Source organism: Cricetulus griseus, chromosome 2 (genome assembly GCF_003668045.3).
Source record: "Cricetulus griseus strain 17A/GY chromosome 2, alternate assembly CriGri-PICRH-1.0, whole genome shotgun sequence".
In the NCBI taxonomy this organism is placed as follows: domain Eukaryota; kingdom Metazoa; phylum Chordata; class Mammalia; order Rodentia; family Cricetidae; genus Cricetulus; species Cricetulus griseus.
Window position 1 is genome coordinate 374,650,257 of NC_048595.1, and position 17,330 is coordinate 374,667,586.

The 17,330-nt window shown below is 46.8% G+C and overlaps 1 protein-coding gene across 4 annotated transcripts in view; it reads right to left on the reverse strand.

Annotated features, from left to right (window-relative positions):
- The window catches only part of LOC100758111 (apolipoprotein L3), a 13,747-nt gene extending 4,532 nt beyond the window's left edge, over positions 1–9,215 (reverse strand). The window contains exons 1-4 of one of the 4 annotated variants that reach the window (XM_027403907.2): positions 9,084–9,215; positions 6,804–6,936; positions 4,301–4,402; positions 471–597 (exon numbers count right to left, since the gene is read on the reverse strand). In XM_027403907.2, the coding sequence (XP_027259708.1) occupies positions 471–597; positions 4,301–4,313 (140 nt within the window). In that variant the 5' untranslated portion in view covers positions 4,314–4,402; positions 6,804–6,936; positions 9,084–9,215. Of the gene's footprint in view, positions 1–470; positions 598–4,300; positions 4,403–6,803; positions 6,937–8,672 lie in introns of all 4 variants that reach the window. The other 3 variants (XM_027403908.2, XM_027403910.2, XM_027403909.2) reach the window with 3 other exon arrangements.
- Between the last annotated feature and the right edge of the window lie 8,115 nt (positions 9,216–17,330).

The following is a 17,330-nucleotide window of genomic DNA, read 5'->3' on the forward strand; positions in this document are numbered from 1 at the left end:
AGAGAGAGAGAGAGAGAGAGAGAGAGAGAGAGAGAGAGAGAGAGAGAGAGAGAGAGAGAAAGAGAGAGACAGAGAGAGACTAAAAACAAAACCTTTTGTAATAATCAACTTTCAGTGAACGCCTACTATGTGCTGGCCTGTGTGCCGGCCATATGCTGACCCTCCATATGTATCCTCTTATTTTTCTTACAATGAAGTGCAATGCTCTTCAAATAAAGCGGAAGGTAAGAAACTAAGTTCTCATGGTCACAGGAAGAGCCATGGCAGAAACAATCTTGTCCCCTGAGGTTGCCATCTCTCCTTATTCAGAAATTGTTCCCTGCTACTAAACAGCATTAATGTAATATTTCCTGAGAAGGGACACACTGGACCCCAACTACTGATTCTTCCTGGTCAGAATATTCCTGTCCAGAAAAAGACAACAAAGCATGGGCTCTGGTGGCATTGCTAGCATCCACTAGGGAGGTGACCTGGACAAACCAGTTTCTTCCACAAGCTGTTTCCAGGCTTCCTCTTCAGTCAGCAGGAACTTCAGAGCCTCTGTGCTCCTTGTGTCCAGGAGGTACCCAACCATAGACTCAAGGAAGAGTTTTCTCTCTAGATGGGTAAGAAAAAGAATAGGGTCAGGTGACAGTGCATAAGAACTTGAATGGCTTCAGGAACAGCTGGTTAAATGTTTTTCTCAGCATCTGTTCCTTGAGGTGTCATTAGTGGTAGGGGTTGAGTTGTGTCCCTTAACTCATTTGTAAAAGCTCTAACCCCAGGTGACTCTATTTGGGGACAGAGCTGTTAAGGAACCAAGGGAGGTTGTGAGTGAGGTCCCTAATCCATGTTATTAGTGTCCTCATAGCAACCAGAAGAAACTCCCTCTCTCCCTTTCCCTCCTTCTCTATCTTCCCTCCTCTCCCCTTTCTCTCTTTCCTTGCCTCTCTTCAACTCTCCAGACACATAAAAGAGTCCATGGGCCAGCACAGGGCACAGGCTCCTCTGCCAACTAGGAAGAGAGGGCTCCCCAGTGACAACCTGCCTCACTCTGATTGTGGATGTTGGATTCCAGAGCAGGGAGAGAATAAGTTTTTTCTTTTAAAGCCACCTACCCAGTGTCACTTAGTGATGACATCTTGAGAAGACCAATGTACCAGAGCTATGTCATTGTGCTTTGCAGATACACATGTCCTTTTCAGCTCAGAACAAGTAGGAAGTGAGCCCCTCTTCCCCAGGAAGAGGGAGAGTCCAGTGATGGCTTCCTTTTACTGTGTGCCTGTGGCACAGTCCTTGAATGTGACTTTTCTCTTTGATCTTTATTTTGTGTATGGGAATATTTGCCTGCTTGTATGTATGTCTATGCACCATGTGAGTGTCTGGTGCCCAAGGAGGGCCTTGGATCCCCTGGAGTTGCAGTTATAGACTGCTGTGAGCCTGATGTGGGTGTTGGGAACTGAACCCATGTCCTCTGCAAGAGCAGCAAGTCTCTTAATCTCTGAATCACTCTCAGGACCAAAGGTGACTTTTGATTCTGTAGTGGTTACTTATTAACCCTGAGTTTCAATCCACTGGACTTATAAATATCTTGGAGATCAGTAGCCCTCATTTGGGTGGTTTGTGAGGGAGCTTCCAGATGTGAGTAGATCCTAAGTGCTCTGAGCTAATAAGTGGTTCAAAGACTGAGGTGAGGCACCATGGGAAGTGGGGCCTAGCTGGAGTCTTGGGGTGGGTGTGCATCTTGTCTTGGCCCTTTCCTGTTACTGCTCTGTCTGCATTTTGTGTGCCATGATGTGAGCTGTGTACCTGTCTTCCTTACAATAATCATACAATATTGTAAGCAAAACAAATCTATTCTCATTAGTCAAAATATGATAAAAGTAAAACAAAACAAAACAAAACAAGCTCCTAAATCACCTAAAAAACAAACAAACAGCCCAGTGGTGATGGCGAATGCATTTATTCCCAGCACTTGGGATGCAGATGCAGGCAGATCTTTGTTAGTTTAAGGGCAGCCTGGTCTATAAAATGAATTCTAGGATGGCCAGGGCTATTACACAGAGAAAACCTGTCTTGGAAAACCAAAACCAAACCAAACCAAAACAAAGCAAAAAAAACAAACGAACACACTCCCCCCCAAAAAAAACAAAACCCACAAAATGAACAAAAAATATCAAAGTGAGTAATAGGAGATTTTAAAAATATGGCTGCATTTATGTCTATGTGATGGTGTCAGGTCCCCTAGAACTGGAGTTACAGACAGTTGTTAGCTGCCATGTAGGTGCTAGGAACTGAACCCAGATCCTCTGGATGAGCAGCCCAGTCTTCTCAACCACTGAGGCATCTCTCCAGGCCTGAGTAACACTAGTTTTAACAACAAGCTTTGAATGAATGAATGAATGAATGAATAGAATGAATGAATAGAATGAATGAATAGAATGAATAGAAGCCAATAGAAGATTTTAAAAGGAAAAGGAGGCAGCAGAGTGGTGTATGCCTTTAATCCCAGCACTAGGGAAGCTAAGGCTGGTAGATTGCTATGATTTGATTTTTGAGAAGCCAGAGAACACAGGGATTGGAAGTCTAGTGTATATCAGGCTAGTGTAGGTGGGACAGTTGTAGGTGGTTCCTGGTAGTGTGGTTTCTGGAAATAGGGTCTTTCCTGATGTAGGGTGTTCTTTCATGTAGAAGATTATTAATGTTGAAGGGACCACCCCCCATTTCGGCAGCAGTGACAGTAACTGTGCTCGTTATGACCTTGCCTTGTTAGAGGTTAGGTGCCTGCCTCGTGAAAGGAACCAATCATGAAGTTAGCTGGTGGCGCTATGCTTTACGACTCTGGTGTACTTTACGGACAAGCGCACAGCAATGACGACAGAGCATAGCAACCACCCTGGGAGGGCCTATGGGCCATAACAACGAGTTGGCCAATCAACACTGGGCAAGCCCTCCAAGCTGGAGGCACACCAATCCTGAGCCTGTGCGTGCCCCTAGACACTCCCCTTACGCTGACCTACAAGATGGCTCAGCAGCCGTTTCGATCTTTGCTAGGTCCGCCTTTGTGGGTGGGTGAAAGACCCGAGCTAACATGGGGTTAGCTGGTTAAAAAACAATTAGCCTCATGCAGTTTGCATCAAGCTCTCGAATCTCCCTGGTGATTGGGGTGACCGAGGTCGTGGCCTGGGACCCCAGATACCTGAGTTTTTCCGGGGTCTAACAATGTGTATAGGGTAGTTACTGGTTAGGAACCAACTGAAGGTGGAGGTTTTTGTTTCTTTCTTCTTTTTCTTTATCTTTTTCTTTTTCTTTTCCTTTTTCTTTTCCTCTCTCTCTCTCTCTCTCTCTCTCTCTCTCTCTCTCTTCTTTTGGTTTTTCCAGACACGGTTTCTCTGTGGCTTTTGAGGCCATCCTGGAGCTAGCTCTTGTAGACCAGGCTGGTCTCAAACTCACATAGATCCGCCTTCCTCTGCCTCTGGAGTGCTGGGATTAAAGGCATGCACCACCAGCGCCCAGCTTTTTTTTTTTTTTTTTTTTGGGTAGGTTCAGCTTCAATCCAGACTTTTCTTTTAAATGAGAAAAGGAGCCATCAGGCCCACCTTAGGTAGACACAGCTGGTAAACAAGCACCTTTCCTGCAGTGCAGGACAGGAGCCTTAAGAGCCTGCAATGGGCATTGGATCCATTGGAATTAATGGGGTCCAGGGAGAAGAGGCAACCAACAGGGAGGACTGGCTATACAGCAGGCACTGGTCTGCCTGTTTGTTATTCTGATCCTCGAAGCAACATGGGGACACTCAGCCTGGAGATATAGGTAATTTGAGGTGGCAGTTTCCAGGTAACAGAGATGGACTGTGGGGCCAGACTCCCTGAGGTGCAGTAGTTTCCTGCTGAGGCAGTTAGGACAGGTGGGTTCCTGACCTGGAGCAGGATGGGCTCCCTCCTTAGGGAAAATTCCCCCAGGGTCAGCTGAGAGCAAACCTCCATGAGGGGGCTGGAGCTGCCTCCCATCTCAATCTTCCTGCCTCCTGTTTTCTCCATTCTTCTTTCTCTTCTTCTTTCAACTCCCTTTCCTCCCTCCCTCCCTCCCTCCCTGCTGGCTTCCATTTTTCAGGCTGGGTAATTGAGGAGCCTCCTGAGAATTCACCCTATACAAGACCAGGAAGGGGGGGCCTCTCTGACCCAGGCCTGGGGGTCTCTCTATGGTCGATCCCCCTTGGGGTTCTCCTCTTGTATCTTTGATTCCTCAGCAGGCACTCAGCAGGGAGCCTCTGGCTGTCCTAGGCCATGAGCAACAGCAAAGAACAAGACTGATTGATTACCTGGGGAGCCCATGACAGCTGCTGGTCTTGGTGTCACTCAGGGGATCCTGGCAGGTTTTCTTACAGATCAGCTGGTGTCCAGGCTACTGGAGGAAAAACAACCTGTGGGACAGAATAGGGACAGCTGCTGTGACCAGGGGATTTGGTGACCCATAGGTCATTCAACATGGCTGCCAAGGAGAGAAAGAAATTGACCCAAGGCATGCCTGCTTCCTGGGCTCTGTGACTGCTATTTAAAGAAGTCAGTTTTGTGGCTCCAGTCCTGGTACATTCTCCCCCTCCAAGACAGAGGACTCCTCTACTGTTTGGGACAATGGAGAAGGTGTCAGTTGAGGACACAGCTGTGGAGAAACAATGGACTCTGCCTGTAGAAGGAAAGATGGTGAAGAATGTTTTGGTAGACACCTGCAGTATTAATGTATTTTGTATTAATGGTAATTTTTATTAGTGGTAATTTCTTGTACTGACTAAGTCCATGTTTTATTGCTGTGAAGAGACTCCATGGCCAAGGCAACTGTTATAAAAGAAAGTATTTGATCCAGGCTTGCTGACTGTTTCAGATGTTTACTCCATTTACCATAATGGTGGAATGCATGGTGGCATGCACGAAGACCGGTGCTTTTATAGTTGAGATTTCTACATCCAGATTCACAGGCAGCAGGAAGAGAGAGACACTGGCCTGCCTTGAGCTTTTGAGATGTCAAAGCCCACCTCAGTGGCACACTTCCTTCAACAAGGCCACACCTACTCCAACAACACCAGGTTTCCTAACTACTCTCAAGTAGTGCCACACCCTAATTACCAGGTATCAAATATATGACCCTATGGGAGCCATTCCTCTTCCAAAACACGGCACTTGCCGTCCATGATGCTCTGGGTTCCTTACTCATACATAAATTCTTTGCACATGCTCTGTTAGGTTGAGACCTTCTGACTCCATGTCAAGGAGGTGGAACAGGCACATATTTGGCTAATGTGTGTGAGTTTTCAGTGTTGACAGAGTGAGGACTTGAACCCAGAGCATGTTAACCCATATCTCACTTCCATATGACTAAGCTCCACTGTCTTAAAAACACAAATGCATTCCCTTGTGTTTATATTACATGTGTGCATCATAGTATTTGTGTGTGTGTGTGTGTGTGTGTGTGTGTGTGTGTGTGTGTGTGTGTGTGTGTGTGCTATAAATGCTTCTCTATCCACAGCACTGCCTGTGCCCAGTACCAGGTCCTCATCTTCGTATGTTCACTAGGGTCCTCTGTGGTCCCAGGAGACCTCTCCTTGCTTCTGTGATATCCTTGTCCTATCAGGATGGTCCCAGCCTGCTGTGTGGTGCCCTTGACACCTGCTCTTCTCCCTGATCCTGGACCTTGTGGTGTTCCTAATCATTATGCAAATAGCAATGCAAAGAATGTTCTCGTTGCCTGTTAGTGCCTGCATTTGAGACTATTTCCTTATGACAGCTGTAGAAGTAGAAGGACTGGGTTCAGGCACTAACATCTCACACAGGCAGTGGGTGAGGATGCTCAGTCCTTCCTTCTGACCAGTGCTCAGGAGTCTATGGGGTTGCCTGGAAGCTGGCAAAGGAAAGAACATGTGTTTAGCAGTGTGGGTTGGCGGCACCAGCTCCTCCTGGGACCTGACCAAAATGAGAGTGGATGATGTGTTCCCATGGTGACAGCTGAAGATACGGTGGCTCACTCTCAGGACTAAACTCTGCCCTTGTAACTGATGACTCAGTTCTTGCCCAGACCTTCCAAGTGTGTACATAGCCTAGGCTGATTTCAAACTCACTGTGTAGCCTAGGAGAACCGTAAACTCCTAATCTTAGGCCTGCCACACCCAAGTGTTATGATCCCGGATATGTGCACGCTCGCCTTGTTCAAGCCTTCTCATATTCACATGAATTCATAATGCAACAGAAAGTACATTTTAAAAAAATGTAAGAGTAAGTCTGAGACATGGCAGGTGTTCTGAAGACCCCTCTCTAAAGTGAAACCCAGGGTCAATTCTTCAGGCTGGCATCATTCCTGTTCAACAATGCTAAAAGGACCTTTGGATTTAAGGTGAGCTAAGGACTTAAGGGATGGAGTCATTTCATCATTGGCAGGTTCAAAAAAATCACATTAATATAGAGATCCATCTTATTTATGGGCAAAATAATTTAAATATCTGGAATGTGCATTGACTCATCTCTGGGTACTCATCCCTATTGTGGCCATTGGGCTGAGGAAGGTTGTGGAGTTTTGTAGGACAGTCAGCAACACCCACCCAGGACTGTAATCTGCCAGGTGGCATATTATCCTTTATATCCAGGAGGCAGAAGCAGAGTGAGTCCATGGAAACCTCCCAGCAGTACCAGGTACAGGTCAGAGTGACTTTAAGGCCAAAGTGGGGGCATAGGGATAGATGACCATCTGTATTTGCCAGTGTTCTCTAGAGTAACAGAACTCATAGAATAAATCTCTTCATATATATAGAAAGGGGATTTATTAGAATGACTCACAGGCTGTGGTTCAGCTAATCCAACAATGGCTGCCCACCAATGGAAGGTTGAAGACTCCAGTAGCTGCTCAGTCTGCTAGGTTGGATGTCTCAGCTGGTCATTAGTATCTGCTGGAATCCTAAAGAAGGAAGCTCTAATGCAAGTGAAGGAGTGGACTTGTTAGTTAGGCAAAAGCAAGCAGGCAATGATCAAAAGCATCCTGTTCTATGTCCTTATATAGGCTTCCAGCAGAAGGCGTGACCTAGATATGAGTCAGGGCTTCCCTCCTCAAAAGATCTGTATTAAGGTCATGTCTTCCCATCTCAAGGATCTGGCATAGGATTTCAAATTAAGCAAATATCACCTCACAGGTGTGCCCCACATTTGGGTTTTAATTTAATTCCAGATGTAGTCAAGTTGACAATCAAGTCTAGTCATCACACCACTCACGAGAGTCTACTTGTTCCAGGGGAGTTCTGCAGCTCAGACCCAGAAATAAAATATTAGGAAACAAACCCTTTTGGAAGCCTGTGGGACAAATGTTGAAACACAGTTTGGTAGAGCCAAGTGTGACAGGGAACTATGGGTGTGTCATTTCTTATGTGCACTGTGTTGGGATATTTTTTTAATTAGTTCAAGTGAAAAAAGTTTGAATTATTTTCACCATCTGTACCCAAAGTCCTTGATAGTTCTGAGAACCAGGATGTGGGGCATGGCTTCTTCTGTCTGAAAATCTTTGGGATCAGAAACAAGCTCAGACTTCCTGGTACCCAGTTTCCCATGGCCTCTGGGGCATGTGTGTGCCAATCATCCAGCTACCAAGGAGAGCAGTGCCCTGCTAGGGATGAACAGAGCAGCCAATCCTAACACTGTTTATCAAACAAAAAAGAGAGATTCTGAGAGGGAAAGTACTATATACAATTGTTGGGACCCATACACCTTGGCATGAACCTTTAGGCCAAACTTGGCAAGCCACACAGTTATAGAACTGTCTTTTGATTATAAATGGCTTCTAGAAGCATGAACACCCAGAAGGAACAACATGACCCAGATGTCAGTCCTTTGTTCCAACCACAGGCCCACTTACCTAAGCAACCCTCCTTCGTCCCACCACTCACCTAGATAACCCTCCCTCTCCCCACCACCCATGTACTTTTTACCCTGCCAACATCTTCTTTCTATAGTTTTCTAACATCCTGCTTGAACTAACACCTGGCTCTTGGCCTCTTCTCCCCCTCCCCTTTACCCCATACTACTGACTATAGAAGCTAGCCTGGAAAAAACAAAATCTGCCACTTGATCAGAATCCTGTCTTGTGGTCATTCTCTCTCGTTTCTTGTCCCCATTCCCCTCCCTGGACTTCTTGCTCTAGGTTGCTGTCCTGCGGGTTGGGACAACTATATACAAGGTCTGACTTTGAGGAGAAAATGATAACCCCAAAATTTCTAGAATATTCTTTGCATGTATAGACACATAGGTTGCCCCTACATGGTTCTCTGCTTCTACAGGCACAGAGGACTAAAACCTCTCCCTCAACACACACACCTGAAGTCTGACCTTTGACCTTGAGATTAGCAAGCTGCTCAGTGTGCTGTTTATGTGTTTGTTCACATTTTCCATCCCTTTCCCCACACTGACACCCTTTCCCACCTAATACTCAGGGAACCATTTCTCTCTTCTCCATTCCCTACAGATTGAACAGAGCCCAGGGGAGGCCTGGAGGAGGTGGGCATGTGTTTGCTCACTTGCTTAGCCTGTTTCACAGACTCCTCAGCAAAACACCCCCTAGGTCCTCAGTTTCCCCCAGGGCATGGTCGGTTACATACTCAGAGACAGTCTGTGGCACAATCTCTGGGCTTCTTATATCTCCAAGTCAACATTTGTCCCCACCTGGTCTAGGCAGCCACGGTCCTGGTCCAGCTTCAGGATGCTCACAAGGACCAGTGAGTTCTGCCTCCTGCCCTCCTCCACATCCTTCAGTATCACCATTTCCTCAGCGGCTGGACACCCATAAATCTACTTTCTATCAGGAGTCTGTTGGCCAGATCCTAGGCATCCTAGCTCCTGAGCTGAGCCCCAGATGGCATGATGATCCAATCTGAGGGCTTGTCCATCCTTCCTTGAGTGTAGTGCAGAGAGAAAAAACCAGATACCAATCAGGCTGCAAGTTCTTCTGAACTCCGGGCTGGCAATGATACCTAAGTTCACTGAGTTCATCCCAGGAATGAGGCAATTATCCCTCTTTCCCAAGGTAAAATTGTGAGTATGAGGAGGGTGAGGAGCCGAAGAGGTTCTATTTACCAAGGATTCTCGCCCTGGATGTGCTCAAGCAGGACCCAGATGGCCTTAGCTGTGTAGATCCAGCCACCAGCTGCACATCTGAGTCATAAGGAGAAGCAGCCTCTAGGGTGATGGACCGAGCAGGGAAATGGAAACTGAAAGTCTCACTTGAACAGCCATGATCCAATCAACACCCAGGAATGGAGACTTGGAGGGTGTCAGCCACAGTCCCACCCACCTAGCTGACATCATCTTAATATTACTATTCTGCTCTGGCCAATCCATCTCTTGTGGGGCTCCCCATGGTGGTAAGACCCACCACCACCACAAACTGGGGAACTCTCCACAGATCAGCCCCTGCCCTTTCCTGTTCTGGAAGCTTCCCCAGTGCCCTAACACACCTCATCCCCTCCCTTCTCTCACTTCAGCAGAACATCCTTGTCCCAGTTGGTTGATGAGGACAGAGCTGCTGAGGGTGGCAGGCACAGTGCCTAGACACCTGCCTGTGTGGATTCTTCTGCCTCCTGTTTCTGCTCTGCACTCAGACCCCTCACACACTGATTCCTCTGTGCAACCCCAGCATCTGCCATGGCAGACTCCCTGGCTGCCAGATTGGCTCCCATAACCCTCAAATAGAGGAAGCAAAGCCCACTGCTGACAGAAAAGTTTTGTGTCTACAATCTCAGGTAGCAATGGCTGTGGAATACCTCAGGTTTGATCTAGGCAGTAGGAGATATAACATGGCTGGACTTCAGTGGTCAAATGACCCTTGTATCAGGGAAGGTTCCATTCCACACATATATCCTTAGGGCTTGGTAGCCGTTCCTACTCTTGAGAGGACAGCAGGTGGTATTGGATCTCTGCACTACTGTTGCCAACACACTTGCACATTTGACTGGAGTTTAATCAGGACCTGGCTGCAGATTCACCTGAAAGAGAGATTAAGATTCTCATCCTCCAGGTACTTAAGCAGAGCCCATCCCACCTGGGCATCCTGAAGATATGCTGAAGTATAGTTCAGTTGACCAGCGCCATGACAAGAAATGTCATTCAGGGCAGTTGCCAGTTTAGAGGTGGGGATGCCGAAAAGACCTTTGGTCTAGAGGCTATTGCAGCTATTGGGAGTATGACCTTAATGCCAAGGAGAACAAACTTGCAATGGCTTTGGCAAGCAGAGGATGAACACTAGCACCACCTAGGGGACCTCAGAGGGTCAGCAGCCAAGGCATCTGGGTATCCTGCTTATTACATCAGTCCAGTCCATATAATGGAGAGTGTGCTCAACTCAAACATGCTGGATACTGTAGAAGGTGCCCTGAAACATGGGTCCATCTCTCTACTGGTCTCCCTTTATTTAGGGACATCACAAAGTAGGAACAGGTGTTTTCCAACAATCTATATGAAATGGGGCTTCAGAACTCACTCAAGAGACAGACATCCCAGGGCTGCAAAACACAGAAAATAGAGAGAGGTACTTTCCAGGGTCATAGCTCTGGGTGACCACATGGCAGCAGAAGAGGCAGACACTTGCCCCAGGTGGTGAGTCTAGTCGACTGTCTGAATCCAAGAAGAATCCCATTTGTCTTTGCTCAGATGAGACACCAGTGCCCAAATAACAAGAGCTAATAACTTCAAGGAAGATCATAGAGGAACAGAATTAGGGGATGGGGTGTCACTCACAATTATCATATTTTGATGACAAAGTGCAGAAAACTCACCTTCAGGTTGACGCAAGTGCAAAGGTCAGGATTAGCAGGTTTATCTGCAGAGGAAACACAGCAGCCCTGTGATTCCCTTAAGACAGGATCTAGTGATTGGCACAGAGCCTGTGGCTTGCCTCTCTGCAGAGTCCTCAGGATGGTGCCAGTGAGCTTTAAGGAGAGAGAGGATCCAGCTTCAATTTCAGTGGTTCCCAAATAGGAGTGGGGAGGAGAGAAAGGGGGTCCATGATAGTCACTCCACCAGGTAGTTCTGCTGGATGGTATAAGGGCACCACTGGCTCCTTATTCACTACACAGATGGTTGCCTGGTGTCACTGTCATGACATTGTACCTCAAATATCCCTAGATACCACCTCCTCTGTTGTAGTAGACTAGGGAGATGTGTCTTGTTTGGTCTCCAATGGTTGCTGCTATTGACGCAAGCTATACAACATATTCCAAAGCCAGTCTCCATAGCCAGATAGAAGCACCAACTGCAATGTTGACAGTACAGTCTACAAGGCAGCAATTGCAGATCATAGCCTATATTGTACCATTCTGTTTCCTACACACACACACACACACACACACACACACACACACACACACACACACACACAAACACACAGGGAAATTGACACAGTAGTAAGTTGGAAGCCCTGAAATGTGGTCTGATCTTGAGATGCAGACAGTGAGTATCTGTGTATTCCATCATCTTGGGAAGTGGGTTGTGTTTACTTGCTCTTGTCCGGGGCTTTCCAGATCTATGGCAGGTTACGAGGTTATGTGTCTGGTTGAGAAGGAAGACACAGATGGCTAAACCCAAGGATGTGAGTGCTGAATAATTGCACATTCACATACTGCTTGGTTTGTGACTCCCTTCAGGGTGTACCTCTATCATCTATTTCTCTCTTCATTCCTTGGTTAGATAGTCCAAGAATCCACCCACCTCAACCAACCTATTGTTGTCTCCTGGGAATTTGCAATTGTGAGGCCTTAGAGGTCAAGGTGTTTGGACCTAAGCCATCTGATGGCTGAGCACTGAGAGGGTGTCCACACTTTCCTTTCTTGAGTTGATTTTGTTCTTTTCTATCCTCTGAATGTATAATTTTTAATGGGTCTCTTTTTGTTCAAATCAGCCAACTCTAATTCTGTTGTTTTCCACCTAGAGCTCTGATTGCATAGTTATCATGAATGAAGTCAGTGATCTAGGCCCAAGGGAAACTTTAGCACTTGGAGCCCGATGTACTCGGTCCCCAAGGAACATCAAGAAAAAATGTAAAGTAGAAAATGGATAATATTTGACAAAGAAGTGAAACACATTATTTGGATGACAGGTTAAAAAGTGACAATAGGGCCGAGTGTTGGTGGCACACGCTTTTAGTCCCAGCACTTGGGAGGTGAGGCAAGCAGATTTCTGTGAGTTTGAGGCCAGCCTGGTCTACAAGACCGAGTGCCAGGACAGCCTTCAAAGCCACAGAGAAACCCTGTCTTGAAAAAACAAAAACAACACAAACAAACAAACAAACAAACAAAAAGTGACAATAGCTCTGTGGACTTCTTCAGGAGAAATGGAAGAATCTATTGCAGGTCACTGGGGAACCCGGACCAATGCCAATTAGAGAAACAGTAAGAAGTCTTCAGCAAGGTTGTAGGCACTAAGGGGCTCACTGAGCACTGAAGCTTCCCTAGGAGTGACAGGTGGTGTTGGGATAGGTTTGTACACCCCACACAATGCTCCTGTATAGGGAGGACTTCCACTCATTTGTGTCCATGGATACATGGAGACTTGATGCAGTTAGTGTGGACTCACACTAACCCTAACCCTTGTCACTTCTCCATAACAGAAGATTCTGAGGATGGTCCCTTAAAGCCTCCTCAGAACGTTCTGTCAGGTTTAGTCATCCATGTGAACAGTGGAATGAAGAATTTGTCATTTTATCACTACTGCTCTTCCTCTGTCATTCCTCACAGTCACTCAACAGGCTCCAGAATCAGTCCTTGATAAGCCCCTGTGTGATCCTTACCCCTGGAGGTGCTTTGAACCCCCTGGGTACAACACTCACCTGTATTTATCATGAAATTGTAGGATTTTATCTAAAGGGTAGTTGCAGCCATCAAGGAGTTTCAAGCTGGTATTTAACCAAATCTATGCTCTCAAGACCAAGAAGACTCCTTCAGAAAATATGCAGGGGGCAGTGACAGAAGAAATTTATGGATGCTTTTGCAGGTCAGTGAGGGACCCAAGAGCATATAGGAGGCGGGGTTCTGCTGCCTAGCTATCTCTCTGTAGCTGGCCCCTTTATACAGGTCCCTGAGCCTAGGTAATCTTGGCCTTTCATGATGGGGAGGAATTCACATGTGCCCAGCCATACTGACAGGCATGGTTTTCAACCATTGCTCCAGAGGGATCTGTATATGGTAGAGACCAAAGGAAGTGCCTGACTGAGAGGGAGAGAGAGATTGCACATGAAGGCAATGGAGGACTCAATTCCTTGACACCACACACAATGTTCACGATGAAGAGAAGCTAGGCATGTGATAGCTCGGTTATCAGTCAGCCCAAACTACACAGGTTCAGTGTGTCATTGCAGGGACCCAACTTGGCTTGACTGCAGCCATCTTGAGATGCAGCCATCAAGAGTGGTCATGAGAAATCCCACCCTGCTTTTCTGTACCGTCTCCCTGCCATTTCAGTGGCACATGGTCATTACCACAGGACTCTGTGCTGTCATTGTTAGAAATGTGCCTGCTGTCCTCGATGTCAGTGAGACAAGAACAGACACTCTCTGGCTATGGTGAATGTCCATTATCCTGCTCACCCCACAAGCCCTCCCTCTAAGCCCTGGCAGGCCACCTGGCTTCCTGCTTCCCTCAACCTCAGGTAGTCCATAGCTCCCCATTAAAGACTATAGTAGGTGGCATCTCAGCACTTTTTATTTCTTTGTCCCATGCCACTTTCTCTCGCATGGTTGACTGCTATCCATTTTCCCCTGAACTGTCAATGACGTTTATTCAAACCAAGCCTATACAGCATAGGAGAGCTAGAGTCAGGTGACCTGAGACATTGTCTTGGCCAGCACTGCTACTCCCAGCTCTGGAAGAAACTGAGTCTTATGGGCTACATCTCATTCTGTCTTTCAATTTCAGATAACCTCAGTATCTTTTACAAAAGATATTTAATTGCAATTATAAACTCTGTGTGTGTGTGTGTGTGTGTGTGTGTGTGTGTGTGTGTGTGTGTGTGTGTGTTGTAGGGGTTGGGGTGGTGTGTATCATAGCAGGCTTAGGGTTGTCAGAGAAAAGCTTGAGGTGGTCAGTGTTCACCTTCTACCATGGGAGTCCCCAGGATCAAGTTCATATCACCATGTTTGGGGGAAAGCGCCTTCATCCATTGAGCCATCCTGCCAGGCCAAACACATGTTTCTTTGACCCCAAATGGGTAGACACTACACACCACAGGAAGTTTGCTTTCTGATAAAATTGGTCTGCACTCACTAGGCCCTGAATGTGTTGTGGAAAAATTGGCCAACACAGAAGGAAGCAGCACACACAGCTGGAGAGCTTAGGCTTATTTTTCTCTTTCTGGCCTGGACCCAGCAGCTAGTGCTTTGAAAAGTCCAGCCCCAACCTGGATATTCTTACTATTTTTATGGGATGAACCACAGTGTTGAGTTTGTTCCCTGTGCAGCCCCCTGCAGAGGGTGCTTAGAGTGGAAATCTAAGGCATGCAGTAAGGCATGCCTACAAAAGCAGGATTACGTGGTTCCAGCAGTCTCTGCCATGTCTGTTTGAAGAGATAGCTTTCCCAAGTGTTAGCCTTCCCAAGGTCAGGGGGCATTAGGGTGCAGTTGTGGTTTACTTGAAGCATCAAGAACACAAATCTGAGGTTAGCACTTTATCATAAGTATATTAGAAATGATGTTTTTAAAGATTTATGTATTTATTATGTAGACAGTGGTCTGCCTGCATGTATTCCTGCAGGCCAGAAGAGGGCACCAGACTACATTACTGATGGTTGGGAACCACCATGTGGTTGCTGGGAAGAACTGGCAGTGCTCTTAAACCCTGAGCCATCTCTCCAGTCCCAGAAGTGTAATTTTAATTAGTTTAATTTCTATATCATCCTCGAGCCCTCAGGCAGGAATCATTATTTAAGCTTCCACAGTGTAAACAGTAGTGTAACTTGGTGCTCATTAAAGGTGACAAATGTGTTACACATATTTCCTTCTCACATTCACCATCACTGCTCAGCACTGCACAGGGGGATCCATGTTAATTCCATTGGTCCTTTGGGTGCCCTACCCCTACCATAGGTTCCACCCATTCTGTTGTCACCACCACTACCGCCCTCAGCACCACTGCCACCGCTGTCACTATCCAGAAGTCACTTTCTGATGGACAGAGCATGAGTTGGTGCTGTTGCTGCTGGAGAGGAAGGGCTGTGGCTTGGCTGACATCACATAGTCCTGTGAGGAGGAAGATGGTAGAGTCGCTGTGTCTTCTCTCCATTCAAGACTCTCACTCTGCCTTTCCCTATTTTCAGGACCTCAGTTTTCCTACCTTATCAATGGTCTTTGCTACACAGCCATCTCTGTATTTCAGTCCATTTCCCCTACTCTTGTCTCCTCTGGCCCCTTGCTTCAGATTCCAGCTACTGAGTTTTGTTTGATGCATGTTAACCCTGTGCTCAACCCCACATTTACACACTCCTCAGTGTTCAGTTCCATAGATTTGCTCTCACCCTTTCACCCTCTAACAAAAGGTTCCATTGCGCCCTGCTGTGTCCAGGTCATCTTCCTTCACCCCTGTGCTGCTTAGGGACATGTGGTTTGGATGAGTTCTACAGACTCCTCAAACTCCCCAGCTACCTGTCTTAATGCTTCAGCCAGCCTTGATTTTGCCCTCTTGTGTAGACATATGGAGTCTGCTACAAGGTTCTACACATCCTGTGCAAGGAACACAATCCCAATGCTGTCTCTCTGACTCGGTCTACTCTCTTCAGTGACCAGGAAGAAACTTCAAAGGCATTTCACACCCGAGGAGAAAACTGGGCAGGGAGTCCTTCAGTGACAATCCTCCTGGCCACCTTGATGGCACAGCCATGTTGTCTGATTGCTTTCAAAGTTTTGTTGATATCTTTGGTTGCTGTAGATATCTTTCTAGAAACACTAGTCAGGGTCACTGAAACCATATTTGGATATGCCTAGCAGTTGCAACTGGGCGTCTGTCTTGAGCTTCATGTGACAACTTGCTTGTCACAGGTAGTGGTGACACCAGTTGCAGTGCTGTTACCCCAGCTTCAGCCCCACTCCTAAGAGCAGCAGAATGCTCCCTGGGTGAACGGTGCCAGAAGTATACCAGCGATGTCCAGGGTTCCAGTGGCAGTGTCTTTGGAACGGGTCACCAATGTGGAGATGGCAGGGCCCCTGTGAATCTGTTCTATATGGGCAGCCAGAACTCAGAGCATTCTGACGTTTGCCTCAAGCTTCCTTTCCAAACAAGGAAAAGCTTCTAAAAACCTCTTCCTATTCTGTTCTTTTTGAAGATTGTCATCCACCGCCCTGTGTGCTCCATGCTCCTTCATAGCACCAGGTACCACAGCTGTCTCCTCCTATGACAGATGAGGTAAGGCACAAGCATCACACAGAACAAGTCAAGGCCACATGTAAAGATTCAAGAGCATTTGCGATGCAGCTGTAGGAAACGCTAGGCTGGAAGTCTTCTGAATTTGGACAACACGACAGTGATGTATTTTCTTCTGGGATAGAGCCTGGGTCCCTCTGATTCTTGAATTGTGCAAATTGTCTTCAGACTGCACTGACTTTGGAAGCTGTCTCAACCCTCCTGATATTTAGGGATCTCTGACTAGAACAGAAAAGCCACCTGAGAACTCTGTAGCAAAGACAGCATATGGAGGGCACATCTAAGCACAGCTCTGCACACCATGGAGTATGAGAGCAGAGCATGGCTGATAAATGTCCCTTCTCCCCCGTGCATGTCCCTGTTGGTCGCTTCTTTTTTTCTTTTTCTTTTGAAAATAATCTTACTTTACATACCAATCCCAGTTCCCTCTCCCTCCTGTTCACCCCTTCCATCCACTTTCTCCCCCATCCTACCCCGCATCTACTCCTCAGAGAGGGCGAAACCTCCCGTGGGGAATCAAAAAATCTGTCAAGTCACTTGTGGCAGGACCTCTGCCCTTTATCTAGGCTGAGCAAGGTATCTCTCCATAGGGAATGGGCTCAAAAATGTCAGTTCATGAACTGGGGATAAATACTCTTTTTGCTGCTAGTGTGTTGGCCTCTTCTGTGCCTTCAGTTACTCCTTTCCTTCCAGCCTGATGTCCTAGCCTCTACCTAGACCTCCTTTCTAGAGCCACTCACAATCTATTAAGCCCTGACTATAACCCTGCTACTGGTCTCTCTGGGCTTTGGGAGGCTGCTGGCACTTGGTTTTCCATCTCTGATCTGTTGCTCATCTGACACTGTCATCACTATGTCCTATATGACTGAATTTCCATTCCTACTGGTCATAGCTGGGGCTCCAGATCTCAGGAAGGACTGTC